Source organism: Zingiber officinale, chromosome 1A (genome assembly GCF_018446385.1).
Source record: "Zingiber officinale cultivar Zhangliang chromosome 1A, Zo_v1.1, whole genome shotgun sequence".
NCBI lineage: Eukaryota > Viridiplantae > Streptophyta > Magnoliopsida > Zingiberales > Zingiberaceae > Zingiber > Zingiber officinale.
This window is the reverse complement of record NC_055987.1, coordinates 107,376,602-107,390,974: the sequence shown is the minus strand read 5'-3', so window position 1 is coordinate 107,390,974 and position 14,373 is coordinate 107,376,602. Positions and strand designations below refer to the sequence as shown.

At 34.9% G+C, this 14,373-nt stretch overlaps 3 protein-coding genes across 4 annotated transcripts; 2 read left to right on the top strand and 1 right to left on the bottom strand.

Annotated features, from left to right (window-relative positions):
• The first annotated feature begins 1,683 nt into the window (after positions 1-1,683).
• On the top strand, positions 1,684-5,449 carry LOC122028167 (transcription elongation factor B polypeptide 3-like). Its single transcript, XM_042587202.1, has 8 exons — positions 1,684-1,863; positions 2,082-2,319; positions 2,403-2,540; positions 2,727-2,805; positions 4,489-4,557; positions 4,645-4,720; positions 4,809-4,877; positions 4,996-5,449. Exons 2-8 carry the CDS (start codon positions 2,152-2,154, stop codon positions 5,081-5,083), a joined length of 687 nt encoding a protein of 228 aa, XP_042443136.1. The 5' UTR covers positions 1,684-1,863; positions 2,082-2,151; the 3' UTR covers positions 5,084-5,449.
• Positions 5,450-6,355: 906 nt separating this feature from the next.
• On the top strand, positions 6,356-9,964 carry LOC122028154. 2 transcript variants are annotated; one of them, XM_042587183.1, is made up of 10 exons: positions 6,356-6,621; positions 7,266-7,361; positions 7,506-7,580; positions 7,801-7,869; positions 8,324-8,400; positions 8,851-8,939; positions 9,055-9,184; positions 9,321-9,411; positions 9,560-9,625; positions 9,712-9,964. In XM_042587183.1, exons 1-10 carry the CDS (start codon positions 6,478-6,480, stop codon positions 9,829-9,831), a joined length of 957 nt encoding a protein of 318 aa, XP_042443117.1. In that variant the 5' UTR covers positions 6,356-6,477; the 3' UTR covers positions 9,832-9,964. The 2 variants fall into 2 exon arrangements, with proteins under 2 accessions (XP_042443117.1, XP_042443124.1); XM_042587190.1 differs by having other exon boundaries at positions 6,440-6,621; positions 7,266-7,390.
• Positions 9,965-12,677: 2,713 nt separating this feature from the next.
• LOC122008684 (ethylene-responsive transcription factor LEP-like) lies at positions 12,678-13,237 on the bottom strand. Its single transcript, XM_042564517.1, has one exon. It carries the CDS (start codon positions 13,200-13,202, stop codon positions 12,756-12,758), a length of 447 nt encoding a protein of 148 aa, XP_042420451.1. The 5' UTR covers positions 13,203-13,237; the 3' UTR covers positions 12,678-12,755.
• Between the last annotated feature and the right edge of the window lie 1,136 nt (positions 13,238-14,373).

Below are 14,373 nucleotides of genomic sequence, written 5' to 3'. Positions count from 1 at the left end.
CAAAGGGACCATCCCATGGATCGTAAAAAATGATCAAGAGGATCTAGCCTATATGCCAGACGAGGTCCTCTGTACCATTTTTTGTAATCCAAAGGATGATCCTTTTGTATGTGTTAGTGAGATTGATGATCTCTATTTATAAAATAGATAGAGATCATATATTTCTACTACTAATGTATGAGGATCCCCAATCCCTCATTGTATTTATTGCAAAATATATATAGTTTGAGTTTGTCATCCAATATATTCCTTTTACCTCATCATTTCTAAATTTATTTCATTTCACCACCTAAACATTGTTGATTTTACATTGAAATCATAGGTGGAGGGGGTGAAATGAAATGGATTTGGACATTGTGGAGTAGTTTGACAATTTTAAAATGGTGAAAATTTTTTATAATTTTTGGAGAGCTAAGGGAAAATTTTCCCTTTAGTTCTTGACGAGCATTGCAGCACTATGTTGTTTTAAAAAAGGATGAACTGATGCTATTTAGAAGTCATGATTGATGTAGGCTCTTTTGTTGTCTTGTGTTTTTCGGATGGAAAAAAATTGATGCAATCTAAAATAGTTTAAGTGAATAGAGAAAAAGAAACAAGTTATATTATATCAATTTTATTTTATTTTATTACATATATCTTATTTGTTTATATGGAATTGTAGGAAGTGAAAAGGCTCTCATTTCTTATTTATTTAACGAGACGCATAAATTTATTTTTATTTGCATTTATTTCGGTGAAAATAAAAAGATAAAAAAGAAGATGAATTTAGTTAAATTCCTTGTTCTATATTTCCTTTCATGGTAATGAGTGAAATCTTTTTTTTTCCCATTCTTCTTCTTTCATATTAAATTTAAGTTTTATTAATTTAGAATGTCTCTAAAATTTTTATACTCCATTAATAAACGAGTGATTTAAGTAATTTTTATAAAATGAAATAAAATAGGAGTGTTTATCTTTTAGTAGTAAAATAACAATATTTGAGAGAATTTTAATGTTAATCAAGCGTTAAAGTATTTTAAAATTGATTTAATTAATATTTTTTTTTAAAAAATTGAATAGTTAATTTTGTATTTTATTATAAATTTGACAGGATTTTAATGTCACTGGAGTGTTAAAATGATAAACTCGTTAGGTAGTCCTATGCTGATGACATCGATTTCACGGAAGTTTTCATCGGCTATAAAGATAAATCAAATGTTTTATTGTGACGGATGTTCACATTAGATTTTAGGATCGAAATTTGATATGTTTGAGCATGTCCTCTCCCATATATTGTCCCTTGTACTAATGGCTAGTAGCCACATGTGATTTACTTTTTTCATATTACCCTACGGACGTGTTGGCGGGGGTACTGAAACAAATGAATTCCTTTTATCATATCATATGAATATTTTACTGTAGCACCACAATATCAAATTGTTAATGGAGCGTTAAAAAAAATTAAATAAATATAATTAATCTCATTGATTATCAGTTCGAGCTCATACAAATTTCCCACTAACTATTAGTCTAAATCGAAAAGTACATACTATTAGGATAAATCGAAAATTTCAGAATTACAGTATCATTTGATAACCCTCCCCGTTTAAAAAAAAATTTATAAATACACCGTATCCGGGTCACCATAGCCCAAGATATGCTCTTTAAAAATAGTTGTTAATGGAGCTTAAAAAAAAAAGTTGTTAAATGTCAGAAAATGATCATAAAATCAAATTTAATCGAATAAAACTCAACTCATATCATCTCTATCAGTTTCGATCTCCGAACAATTAGATTTTTTTAACGAATTTAGATAGATTTGGGATCTGCTGGCCACTATGCCTTTGCCCTCTTTCTCTTCTGCCGTCCAATTCGACGATTCAGGTACGCCATTTTCTCGCAATCTCGTACTCTCTTCACCTTTACTATTTGGACCGAATGCATCAATGAACTGATCGTGATATTGTTCTCTCAATCTCTTCAGCAAATCAACTCACGCTTCTTTAACAAAAAAAAACACAATTTTTTTGCGAAGATTTAGATCTGATTGCTTTATTTGTTTCTTGATTAATAATCGTCTCGCATTCGCGCTTCTGATGTAGGGTTAATTTAAGCAAAAATTTTGATCTGCGATATCGGACCTTCCATCGCATCAAAATCTGTAGGAGAGGAATGGAGTTCTCCAGAAAAGTTCCTTCCTTGGTGGAGCTATGTACGCAGACGGCAATCGCTAATCTTAGGTACATGGGAGATGTTGGAGATATGGATTTAGACCTATTGAAGGATATCTTACCTCACTGTAATATCGATCAGTTAACTCATATTGAGAATTCAACAAAAGTGAGGGCCATGTTTTCATATTTCTTTCATTTTGTTGTGCGTTTTGTCGTTTGGTTTTCATTCCTAAATCAATGGGAATGTAGGGAAGAGATCTTAGTCCAGTTACGGATGGCCTGTGGAAAAGATTCTACGAGCAACAATTTGGATCCGAGAGTGCTAATATTGTGATCAAGAGGATGAAGCAGAAGAAAGTAGTATTTAAATGGAGACTTCTTTATGAGGTATGGTGTTCTCTATTAGGATCTTTTCATCATCATCATCATCATCAAAAGAAAAATAAGTAGAAATCACTAGCCAAAAACTGACATTCTTCTTACATTTCTAAATTAGAATTTGGAGATGACATAGTAAACCACTAGTATATTAAAGGAATGACACTGAATTGATTCCCAATTGCTTGCTTGTAGGCAAAGTTGAAGGAGAGGGAAGAAGCACAAAATAGAATGGCTGAGAAACTTAAACAGCGATATGCAGAAAGTCAAGCTAGTGAGTCATTGTTTGCTGTTGTTTATTTATTCTCTAATAGTCATTTCACATTAGCTAATATGGTTCCATTTGAACTGGATCAAGGAAATAGGTAGCAATGAACAGCAAACATGCGTGTAAAATGTTGCAGTCATAAACAGTAACTTCTTTTTTCTTTTTCTATAGTAGCATTATGACCATGGTGAGTAAACAAATTGCATCTGCCTGAAGTATGTTAAAATATGCACTCAAGCATGTGCATTTTCCATTTTGGGTCTTGCAAATTTACCATCTTTCTTGGACTTTTTTCACTATAGTTGATCTCTTCCCTATGGAATTGAGTGGTTTGGAGAATACTTTGGGATTTTTGGTTCATGGTTTGAGCTGTACTTCTTCGTCTTAATATAAGTTTGGGACAGATACTTAAGCTTGTAGGAGCTGTTGATTTAAGGATTCTTGAGGTGCAATTAGAGAATTTGGTAGCATAAAACAACTGAAATTTTTTTCCATAACAATATAATGGAATATTCTTTTGATAGAGTTTAGTTATTTTGGTTTTAGATTCTTACCAAATGATGATGCATAATGATTTTAAACCATTTTTAGAGTATGTCTGTTATGATGTATCCCGTAGGCATTGACAGATTGCATGTTCACTAGTTTGGTCAAGTTTCACAAAATAAGAGAAGTCCCTGGTTTCAATTTTCAATCAAATTCCCGAATAACTGGAGTATCAAGATCAATTTGTTAAAGTATTTCAACCAATTGCTCCTTTTTGTTTGTTTGTTTGTAAAAAATGACCAACTAATCACTCAGCGAAGACATTCTCATGTATTGTTTATTATGTTTCTTGATTGGATTAGTTTAAAATTGGTTCTTCACTTCTATCTGTATGTTCAATACTATTTGCTTTACAAAGTCCACACTGTGCTTTAACTTCTTACTGGAAAATATGTAATTGTACTGCCACTTGAAAACAGAAACAGCTCCTATTGATGAAAATACAATAAATTTGATAAATAATCATTTGACCTTAACTATCAAAATTAAGCATACAAATTCAATCAATTGTTAACTAACAAGGAGTAAGTATTGAAAGAAATAATTCTCTTAATATTGCTCGATTGAATCATAACAAGTGACTGAAATAACTAGAGTCACCGGATTAGACAATAGAACTGACTGGCAATATGACTACTAGAACCATTTGGATTATGAGTTATTGGTCACTAAAACGAAATTCAAATTAGAGCCATGGTATTATTTGCATAACCCTATCCTTTTTCAGTGCAATTTTTTTCATGGTACTGATGGATTTCCGTGACTTTTATACTCTAGATTAATGACTCTCACCAAGTTGGTTTTTTTTCCCTAAAACAATTTAATGTTTTCTACCATTGAGAAAGTAATATCCGAAAAATCTATAAAAAAATTCTAGAAAACCAAACGATCATATAGGAAATTAAGTTCATGCAAAAATTTCATTTTATTCATGGCTAGTTATTTCATATCACATTTTTCATCATCTAAGTCCAGTGAAATTAGAGGAATAATTTAACCATCCGTGCTAATCAGTTTTGCAGGAATCTGAGTTTTTTGTAGGCACATAAATTATTCTACCAATTAAGCAACATGAAGTGCATAATCTTACACTTCCGTATGTAGTTAATTTCTGTTGAAGTTTCTTGACATTTCTTTTTTTAGAGAAACAAAGTCGGCAAATCAAAATTTGTTCCAAAGTCCCTCCTAGCAGTAAAAGGAGTTTCTGGGAAGGTAATATTTTTATTCCTTTACACAATCGACACCGAACCATATTTGTTATAATTTACTTTAGCCTGGACATGCGATGACTGTTTGTAGGGAGTGGACCAGGCACTAACCTGTCTAATGTGAAGGGGAACTTGATGAAAAAGGCAAAATTGGAGTATCTCAATAGGTAAGATAATTTGATTCCCTCTTATTCTAAATCAATCTCATTCGATCAAATGAGATTCTACAATACTACTTTTCTTTCTGTTCGGCAGCCATGAAGCAAAAGTGCATGCTCAGATTAGGAAAAATTCTTTGCAACGAAACAGCTTCACATCTCAAAGGTTTACCGCTTTCCTTCCCGACATCCCAGTTCATCGGATTATAGTTTTCTTTTAGATAATTGTTTGGATTGTATTATGGCTCCCTCTTTTCTCATCGTGAACTCTTCTTGTGTTGCAGTATCTATCGTTCCGCAAAGCCAAACAGTTTTCAACCAAGAAATTCTGCTTCAAGCTCCAGAAGTGTGAAACCTGTAGCAAGAAAGTAATAATTTTTTTTAGGTTTTTTTACTAGAAAAAAAATAATGAACCAAGTAACATCGAACCTAGGGTGACCGGCCCGGTTCAACGGAAGTTTTTCATCGGCCACTTGGATAAATCGGAGAAATGTACATGAAGATCTATCCTGAAACTAGCGTTCTCGGATTCGCTATCTATTAGGGAGAAAATCTTCCATAATACATCGCAGTTGAGTTTCAAACACTAGCTGCCTGATTTATCACTAGATGGCTAGGTTTTCGTACTGCATTTCTACAAATTGATGTCACTCTGTTTCTCGTTTGCAATAACCATTCTACTTTGCCCCAACGAGGAGCATTTTTTTTTCTCTCATAGTTAAAATTCTGTGTTATTTACCTAGTTATATTTATTAGTTGTGTTAATGTTTCTTGAACCCTCTCCATTGTCGTTGATGATAACTTCAACGATGGCGTTTCTTCAACTCTTTCCATCGCCTTCCACGATAACTCATGGTGTGGACGACGTCGCATTCTAAATGAGGTTCTTGTACCTTTGCACCAATTTGAAGAGGGAGATGAAGATGATCATTTTACCACCTTAGACTTTGTCAGTCATTCATTATCCGATGAAATGTAGGAGCCGGCCTGCTTTGAGCCAAAAGGATGGGCTAAAAGAACCTTTGGGAGATCGTTCGACTCACGAAGAAGTCGATGCCAATGAGCTCAGAGAACTAACTGAAACTGAGAAATCTTGTTGTAGTGTGTGTGAAAAAAGTTGAGTGGATAGATAAATGTGGCAAAGAACTTGTTGACGTCAGAGAATTTTAGTATCATATAAAATATCTAAAACTGCATATGATTAATAATAATAATACTGGTTTAATTAACTCTGAATTAGTATCATATTGAAGTTTTTTTTGTTATATTATATTAGCCACATAATAAAATAGTATCATATTTAATATATATATATATATATATATATATATATATATATATGAGGATTGATATGCTGCGCGCCTGCAAAGTGCGCGACTGTGTGCGACTTGCCTTCCTGATCAGTCACCAGTCCGATCAGGGAACCTCCTGATCGGTCTCTGGACCGATCAGGGAACCTCCTGATCGGTCTGTAGACCGATCAGAAAATAATCGATTCCCTGATTAGTCTCTGGACCGATCAGGGAGAGATTCAGGAGGTAAGTCGCGCACTAGACAGGCGCGCAACATATCAATCTTTTGTATATATATATTAGGCAATTCAATTCGGGTGAATTAAGAAATTCCCATTTACAAATGATTCTGACTGTGATGCTTCTTCCACTCGCACTGCACGTGCTTCTGTTCTATTAACGTTATCCCGACTTGCTGGTAACGGTCGGACAGCATCGAAGCGGAGGAAGAAGAAAGGAGAAGAGGAGGAAGAAATGGCCATCTCCTTCGCCCTTCTCTCTCCTTCTCCTCGATTCTATGGGAGCTTGCAGGTGCACAAGAAATGGCGCGCCGGAGCTTCTTCTCCCGCCGTCCCTGCGGAGGTCGATCTCACACCGCTGGAAGTAGCCATCGCTAAGGTGCTTGCTTGATTTCTCTTTCGTCCCCAAAATAATCAGCACCATCTCGACTTTCCTATTTCTTATGGTTTGACGGGTAATATGGAACTCCGGCTAAAACGAAGGGGCATTCTGGTTCGAAAGAATTGATTGTGTGGCAATTGCATGACCATTCTGATTAGGTTTTAGTAGTTTTTTATGAGGGTGGAGAGATAAGTCTTGCACTTTTTCTTGAACCCAAGTCAATGGCTACATGTTCTAACTAGAATGCTTCAATCGCTTATACAAAGAAAATTCTTTACAAGAAAGGATTTCTTTTCTTTTTTTAAAAAAAAATCTACAGACTATATATAAATACATATATAAAAAATTTGCTTCTGATGTGTGTTTCTTATTTTTGAACCCAAATGATTAAGGTAATTCAAATTGAAAAATACATAGGGGAGCGAAGGGGGACTAAATCATAATAAGATGCAATTGATGAAGTCATATTGATGATAAAAGAGAAATAAGGACAAATAAGCTTCGCATAGTTTCTTTTTAGGCTTTCCAATAGTGAAAACCTGATCTTTCATGATTTTCTATGTTTTTGGAGGCTACCATAACTTCTAATGTTAATCAGGTCTACTAAAACTTTACCATGTGTTTATTTCCTCTTGTTTCAGAAAGATAGTAAAGCTGTTAAGGAAACTCTTGATCAGCTGAGTCAAATTGGTTGGGCAAAGAAATGGAGCTCTCAACCATATGTATCACGTCGTATGGTCAGTCCATAATCACAATAAAGTTCTGGGCAAGTACTTTCATCACATATATATTGTATATCATGCACACAGATATGTCTTTATTTCAGTGCAGATTTTATTTGGGTTGAGGGTTACATCACGCAGTCACTAACTTGTTTGTAGACATCCTTGCGGGAGCTAACCACTCTGGGAATCAAAAATGCAGAGAACCTTGGAATACCGAGTGTTAGAAATGATGTACTGTCCTTGTTCTACTATTATCTTAATTTTTTGTTTCATCCTTCTTTAATGGCCATGTCTTACCATGCATTATGAACATGATGACAAAAAAAATCTATAAGTGCATTGCATGTGTCTGCTGACAATTCTTGTGGAGTACTGTATATCTAATTGAGACAATGATAGAATTAGTGCTTTTGCTGGGTTGCTAAATGGAGTTTGAAATCTGATGGTGCAGGCAGCTTTTCTATTTACAGTAGTGGGAACTACAGGATTTCTTGGTGTGATTGCCGGCCAGCTTCCAGGGGTACATATATGCAACCTTCAAATGGATTAAATTTTTATGTTTGTATATCACCAGTTTAACTTTTTTAGTTTTTCACTCAGGACAATTGTCTATATAGCTAGTTGAGGCCATTATTATATGTGCTTGAAGATTATGCGCATTTCAAGCCACTGAAAAGGACTTGCGACATATTTAAAGACATCATTTATACATACATATGTTGTAGTGACCACATTATTCATGAGACATTCAGATACAATTCATACTTTTGGGCAGCACTTTACTTCATGTTGAATTTTTCTTAATTGAAAGAAAATTCTATCCACCACAATCTAAATAAATCAATTTATTGGCTCATCTTCCTTAATGCTGAAGAACTTCTGTTTAAAGGACATTTGTTAACCTAATTTGAATATAGTATTGTTTTCTTCAAATTTATTACTATTTCCACTTTTTTTTCTCGTCAATGTTACAGGACTGGGGTTTCTTTGTGCCTTACCTGCTTGGGAGCATTTCATTGATAGTGTTGGCCATTGGTAGTGTTTCTCCTGGGTAAATCCTCATGAAACATGTTAGCATTGTGGTAGAACAATTGGAGGTGGAAATCCATGTTAAAGTGCTAATGGATCAAAGTAAACAAGAAATTTTACACAATGAACTTTTAGTTTTCTTTTGAAATCGATAAATTCTCTTCAACATGCTCTTATTTACACATTATTTTTGGGTAATGAGCTATTAAGACAATATCCTATTGGTTATGCTTATTTAGTATATAATCTTGTTGGTATAATCTGTATCTCTTTTCTTGAAAAAAAAATTCTTTTGATTCTCATAGAATCTAATACTAGCATTAATTAATTAAAGGATTGAATCTAACTCTTCAAGAAAGACAGCAAAAGCTATGACTAGTGGATATTCATTTTAATGAAGGTTAATAAACGACCTAACAATTAGCTTGCAGTAACTCTTTCACTTTAACTAATGCCTATTGGCCTACTGCAGTCTTCTCCAAGCTGCAATTGATGGATTCTCTTCATTCTTTCCTGATTACCAGGAGAGGATTGCTAGGCATGAATCTGCACATTTCTTAGGCGAGTTTTTATCATAAATTATCAGACATTTATTTGTAATTTAGTATGTTAGTTGCATAGATTTGTATAATGATGCATCAGTTAACAAGCTTATTAACCGGTCATGGATTACTAGTGGCCTACCTGATTGGGTTACCAATCTTGGGATATTCCCTGGATCTTGGAAAAGAACATGTCAATTTGGTTGATGAGAAACTTCAAGAACTTATATATAGCGGGCAGCTTGATGACAAGGAACTGGACAGGTATAAACTTGGTCAATTTGCAACCTCACCTTACTCTGAATACTATTAATGATCACCATTAATCAAGTGATGTCTCAGAAGACATCATTTATTATTCTGGTTTCAAACTGTTCATTAACCGGAAACTCATCACAAGGTTGGCTGTTGTGTCGATGGCTGGCCTTGCCGCTGAAGGCCTTAAATATGATAAGGTGGTCGGCCAATCTGCTGATCTGTTCACTCTTCAGGTACGATTAGTAAATTCCCTTGCTATCACATTTTTTCAAATATTTTTAGTATTCACTCTATATCTTCGTACAAATCTATTTTTGCTCAGGTATTTCAATAAGATCTGATAATTCAAAATATAGTTAAATGCTTTTTTCTCTTTCCCAGAGGTTTATAAATAGGAGCAAACCACAGATTAGCAAGGATCAGCAACAGAACCTCACAAGATGGGCTGTGCGATCTCGATCTTATTGCTTCATTAGCAGATAATAAACACAATATTGTGGTGCAATAATTGACTGAGTCCAATAACCATGCAGGTCTTGTTCGCTGGATCACTTCTCAAGAATAATGCACTGGTTCATGAAGCTCTTATGGCAGCAATGGCAAAAAAAGCTTCTGTTCTTGAGTGTGTTCAGGTAATAGAGACTGCTGCTTGACTAGTGCGTCCCGATTTCAATTTTGTCCAGGATTCACAATTGTGTGAATTGCTTGGAAAATTTATAGCAAAAAGTTATATATAGAAATGACTGGAAAACATTGCTAATAATATCTCTTTCACTTTGAAGTTAATGGTCATATTCTCAAGTAAATTTGGAGCTGTTCAATCTTAATTTGGATTCATCTACTGCTTTTGTGCTAGCTGCTCAAGTAATGATATTCCGAGTGGAATAAGTTACTAATAGAACGATTTACCACTTGAATCAACTAGTTAATTGGTTCGATGGTTAGAATATCAGGTAGAATTCACATGATTAAGGTTGCTCAAGTTGCTTGACCTGTCAATTCCACCAATCTGTTCCACCAGTTTGGTTTTCGGTCTATTTGGCCAAATTGGTGAGCTTGACTCACTAGTTCGGTTCATTTTTATATGAATGCTTCTTTTTTGCTTGCTGAACGAATCGACTGTTTTACTCAGCTTTTGCTCCAACTGATCCATCTCACATGTTTGACCAAATTGACTGGTCATGCCTACTCAACCAAATTAGCTAAGGGTTTAGTTCACTGAATTCGTCTCACCAAATTGGCACACTATTAACTTGTCTTATTTGCTTGATTTGCTAAAGCTAGTAAGTTTGATTATTGTAGTTGATTTTTTACCCTGACTAGCTAGCACCCTCTCTATTCCTATAATGGATATTCCATTGTTAATTGGTAAAAAAAATAAAAAAGGCACTCCTTTTATAGATAAAAATAAAAAACAAGCGTGATTTTCAAAATTATGCTATTGCAGCAACTATGATATTATAATTACATAGTAACTATGGCAGCTATAATATACTATACAATTATAGTAGCTATACATCCCATAAAATCGATAGATATAGCCTCTCATATGATGATCTACTCAGTTTTTTAATTTACCTCTCTATAGATGGCTGTGGGATTGGTATTATGGGGGCATCTGGGTCAGCGTATGACTTTTTACAGAAACAATTATTATAACTATGATATCATAATTACTACAACATAATACTAATGAGTATTAATAAAGTAATGATTTGTAACTATATAATATGATGTTGAGCATAGATGAAATGTTTATATTATAAGAGCTATGAACTATAGTTGCTAGAACGATGTTATTAATATTGATCAGAGTTGAAGTACTACTATAACATAATATTAACAAGTATTGACTAGAGATAGAATGCTTATATTTTAAAGTTGAAATGTCTATTTTGTAGCAATGAATTCATAATTGTTATAATAGTGTAAAAATAAGAATAATTTTGAAAAGTAAAAAAATAAATGCTCATAGATAGTTTATTAGTGTTGATTAAAATTGAAATGTTTGCTGCAACTATTGATTCATAATTGTTATAATAGTGCTAAAAATAAGAATAGTTTTAAAAAGTAAAATGGGTTAAACATAAAAACAGGGACGTCTTTGACAATTATTTTAAAAAGAGATGTACTTTTGATTTTTTTTTTTTTTCCTGCGTTAATTTACTCTATCTTAAAAAGTAGAATGAATCATTCCATTCCATTCTACCTCACTAATGCACGGTTTAGTCAGAGGTACTGATAAGAGAAAAGAGGAATTACTTTCTCTATTGTAAAAAAGAATTGACAGATGGAACCAAAATTCATATTTACGGATTGTTTTTTAATAAAAATATCTTTTTGTCTATTTAAAATTAGGTAAAATGAAATTTTCTTCATCTCGATCAATCATGAACGATTGAACTGCTGTAAACTCCGGAGGCCTCGCAACCTGGCCTTTTCTTTGTCCTTGGGCATTGTTTTTCACCTTACATTTCTTTCCTGTTGAGTTTTAATTCACATTATCCCTTATGCTTTTAGTTTCACATTGCTAAACTAAGAAGGTTGGAAGGCCTTATATATGGAGTCCTTCCATCCATACTTAGTAATGTTAAGGGGACTTACACGCATGCGCGGGCTGAGCCCAAATCAGGTAGTTTCGGGGGGTTCGAGCTAGAAATCCATAAATCGGGCGTGATGCACGCGATCATCGCGCGCAAGATCTGTTCGATTCTGTCCGCGTCGCGTGAGGATGCGAAGTAGCGCACCCGCGCGTGAGATGAGGAAGCAGAAGCAAATCGTGCATCGCTTCCTCTGCACTGCTTCAAGTGTATAAATACACTTCTCTGCCTTTCTCCTTCTTCTTCTTCATTCCAAGTTCTGAGGCTTGGTTCTGCGATCTGAGGTTGAGTCCGAGTGCGGCGTTCACCTTGGAGTGCATCTACGAACGGCGCGAGCGGTTGTCGGATCTTGGGAGGATTTTGCCGGAGAGCTTCTGCATCGTGGGTGGCAATAAATTCTCTAAAGACAGTCAGCAAGTCCGATGCTTCAACCGGAGATACACAAATTCTTAACTTTACTTTTATTATCATTTATTACATGTTTGTCATTTATTAGTACAATTATAGATTAATGTGTTAGCGTAATCATATCAAACAATATTTCCTTCCTAATCCGCGGTTCTTTCCTTCCTAATTCACAGAAAACAGAGCATGTTACATGTATATATGTCTTTACGGACCTTTGAATAAGGTTTGGAGGCAAAGGAAAGACTAGTCGAACGAAACTAATACTAATGGAAATTAAAAATTTAAAATCATCAAAATTCTTCTCAATGTTTAAAAAGTTTTTTTTATCATTTTAATCTAGGCCGTTCCTAAACAAACGACCAGGATTAAAAGACCCGAATCTAACGGCTGAATGAGGGAGGGGCTTCACAGGATAGGGAGAGTCCCCTTCATCCTTTCTTTTTCTTTTTAAATCGTTGACGGTAAACAGAAATCGAGAGATCATCACGAAGGATCATGAAATCACAGAAATATCCATTTTTAATCCACCAAATCTTCCACCATGAAATCATGCAACAGCGGAGAATTAACTAATTAGTTGAATGCTTAAAACTCTGCAAGATGGCCGCGATGGTCATCGACTCATCGTCGAACTCCACCCACGACGGCTCTCTATCCTCCTCCTCCGACGGAGATGGAGGTGGCGGCGGCGGCGGCCGAGGAGGAGGAGGAGGAGGAGGCTGCGGCAGGGAAGGAGAAGCAATAGAATCAGCCATGAAAGGGTAGTAGAAGTTGGTTCTAGCTCCGGCTATGCCGCAGAAGGAGATGGAGGAGAGGTCGTAGGCCAAGGCGGCTTCCTCTGCCGTGTCGAAGGTGCCGAGCCAGTGCCTCTCCTTGGTGACGGGGTGCCTGATCTCGGCGGCGTAGCGGCCCCACGGCCGCAGACGAACTCCCAGGTAGTCGCTCGACGCCCGAGACCGCCGCTTCCGGCGGCAGCGGAGAGTGAGTAATTGATCAGGCGAGTAGTGATCCGCCATGTTAAAACTCTCTGTCTTCCCCTGCTTCTTGTGTTCGCCTTACAATTCATTCTCTCTATTATCTATATATAATAGATAAATCTACTTAATCTTGTGTTAAGTGAGATAAACCTGAATGAGTTTAATATTATATAAGGACACTTAGCAGTTTAAATAAAAATAAAAATAAAAATTTAGAGCTACCAAACCTATTATCACAAGGTAATTAAGTTGGTCAAATGAGACGCGTAATCATGGGATGTTGGTTACTTATCGCGATCATTTCTTGATTTATCTTCCGTAAAATATTTTTATAAAATCAAACTGATCATCCTAAATTCGGTATTATCTGCTTCAACACAAGGTGATTAAGTTGGTAGGTGAGATCCCTTGTTGATGATAGATGTAGAACAATATTTTTTAAAACTAAAGAGAAAAATGTTGATAAAGATATTTTACATGAGTTTAATTTTAAAAAGGAGACCATTTGTGCCTTTATTTCTGAAATAGATTTAAGTGTTAATTAAGATCTGATTCTATTGAAGAATAAAAGTAATAAATAATATATTATGATTAGTTATCACTTGATATAAGTTTTTAGAATTGCACCTTTTGGTATTTAATTAGTTGGATATATAATTTAACTACCAGGAGCTATATAGGCTTTTAGAACTGTACCTGTGAGCTCAAAATTGTGTGTTCACTTGAATTTATATATTTCTATTGAATTGTGTGTGTTTGTTGAAACAAATACCATGAGTTGGGCAGGTGGAATGCACAAACCAGTACGAATGTTTTAAAATAATCAAAGTCAGGTTCAATTTTGCTCCTGTAATGCTTTCTTTTGTGTTCTTTCCTCTTTTCTTTCCTGGTTTTCCTCGACATGATAAGATCATGAAATCAATTTATAATCAATTTCCTCAAATTAGCACTTAGGATTACGCAATTTCACTCTACTTCCCTCTGCGAATTAGCATTTACGGACACAATTGATATTAAATCATGAGATCATGTGTGAAATACATTGCAGTCATCTGACTCGTACAAATGACTATTGTGTTGAGCCTCCGAAGTCATGAGGTCGGTTCTTCTCCAACTTTATTCTTTATTCTAAGTCATAGTATTTCAACACTGATCTAATTTTTTATTTATTTTAGTTGACATTAAATATTCAATTTATATAGATTAACTT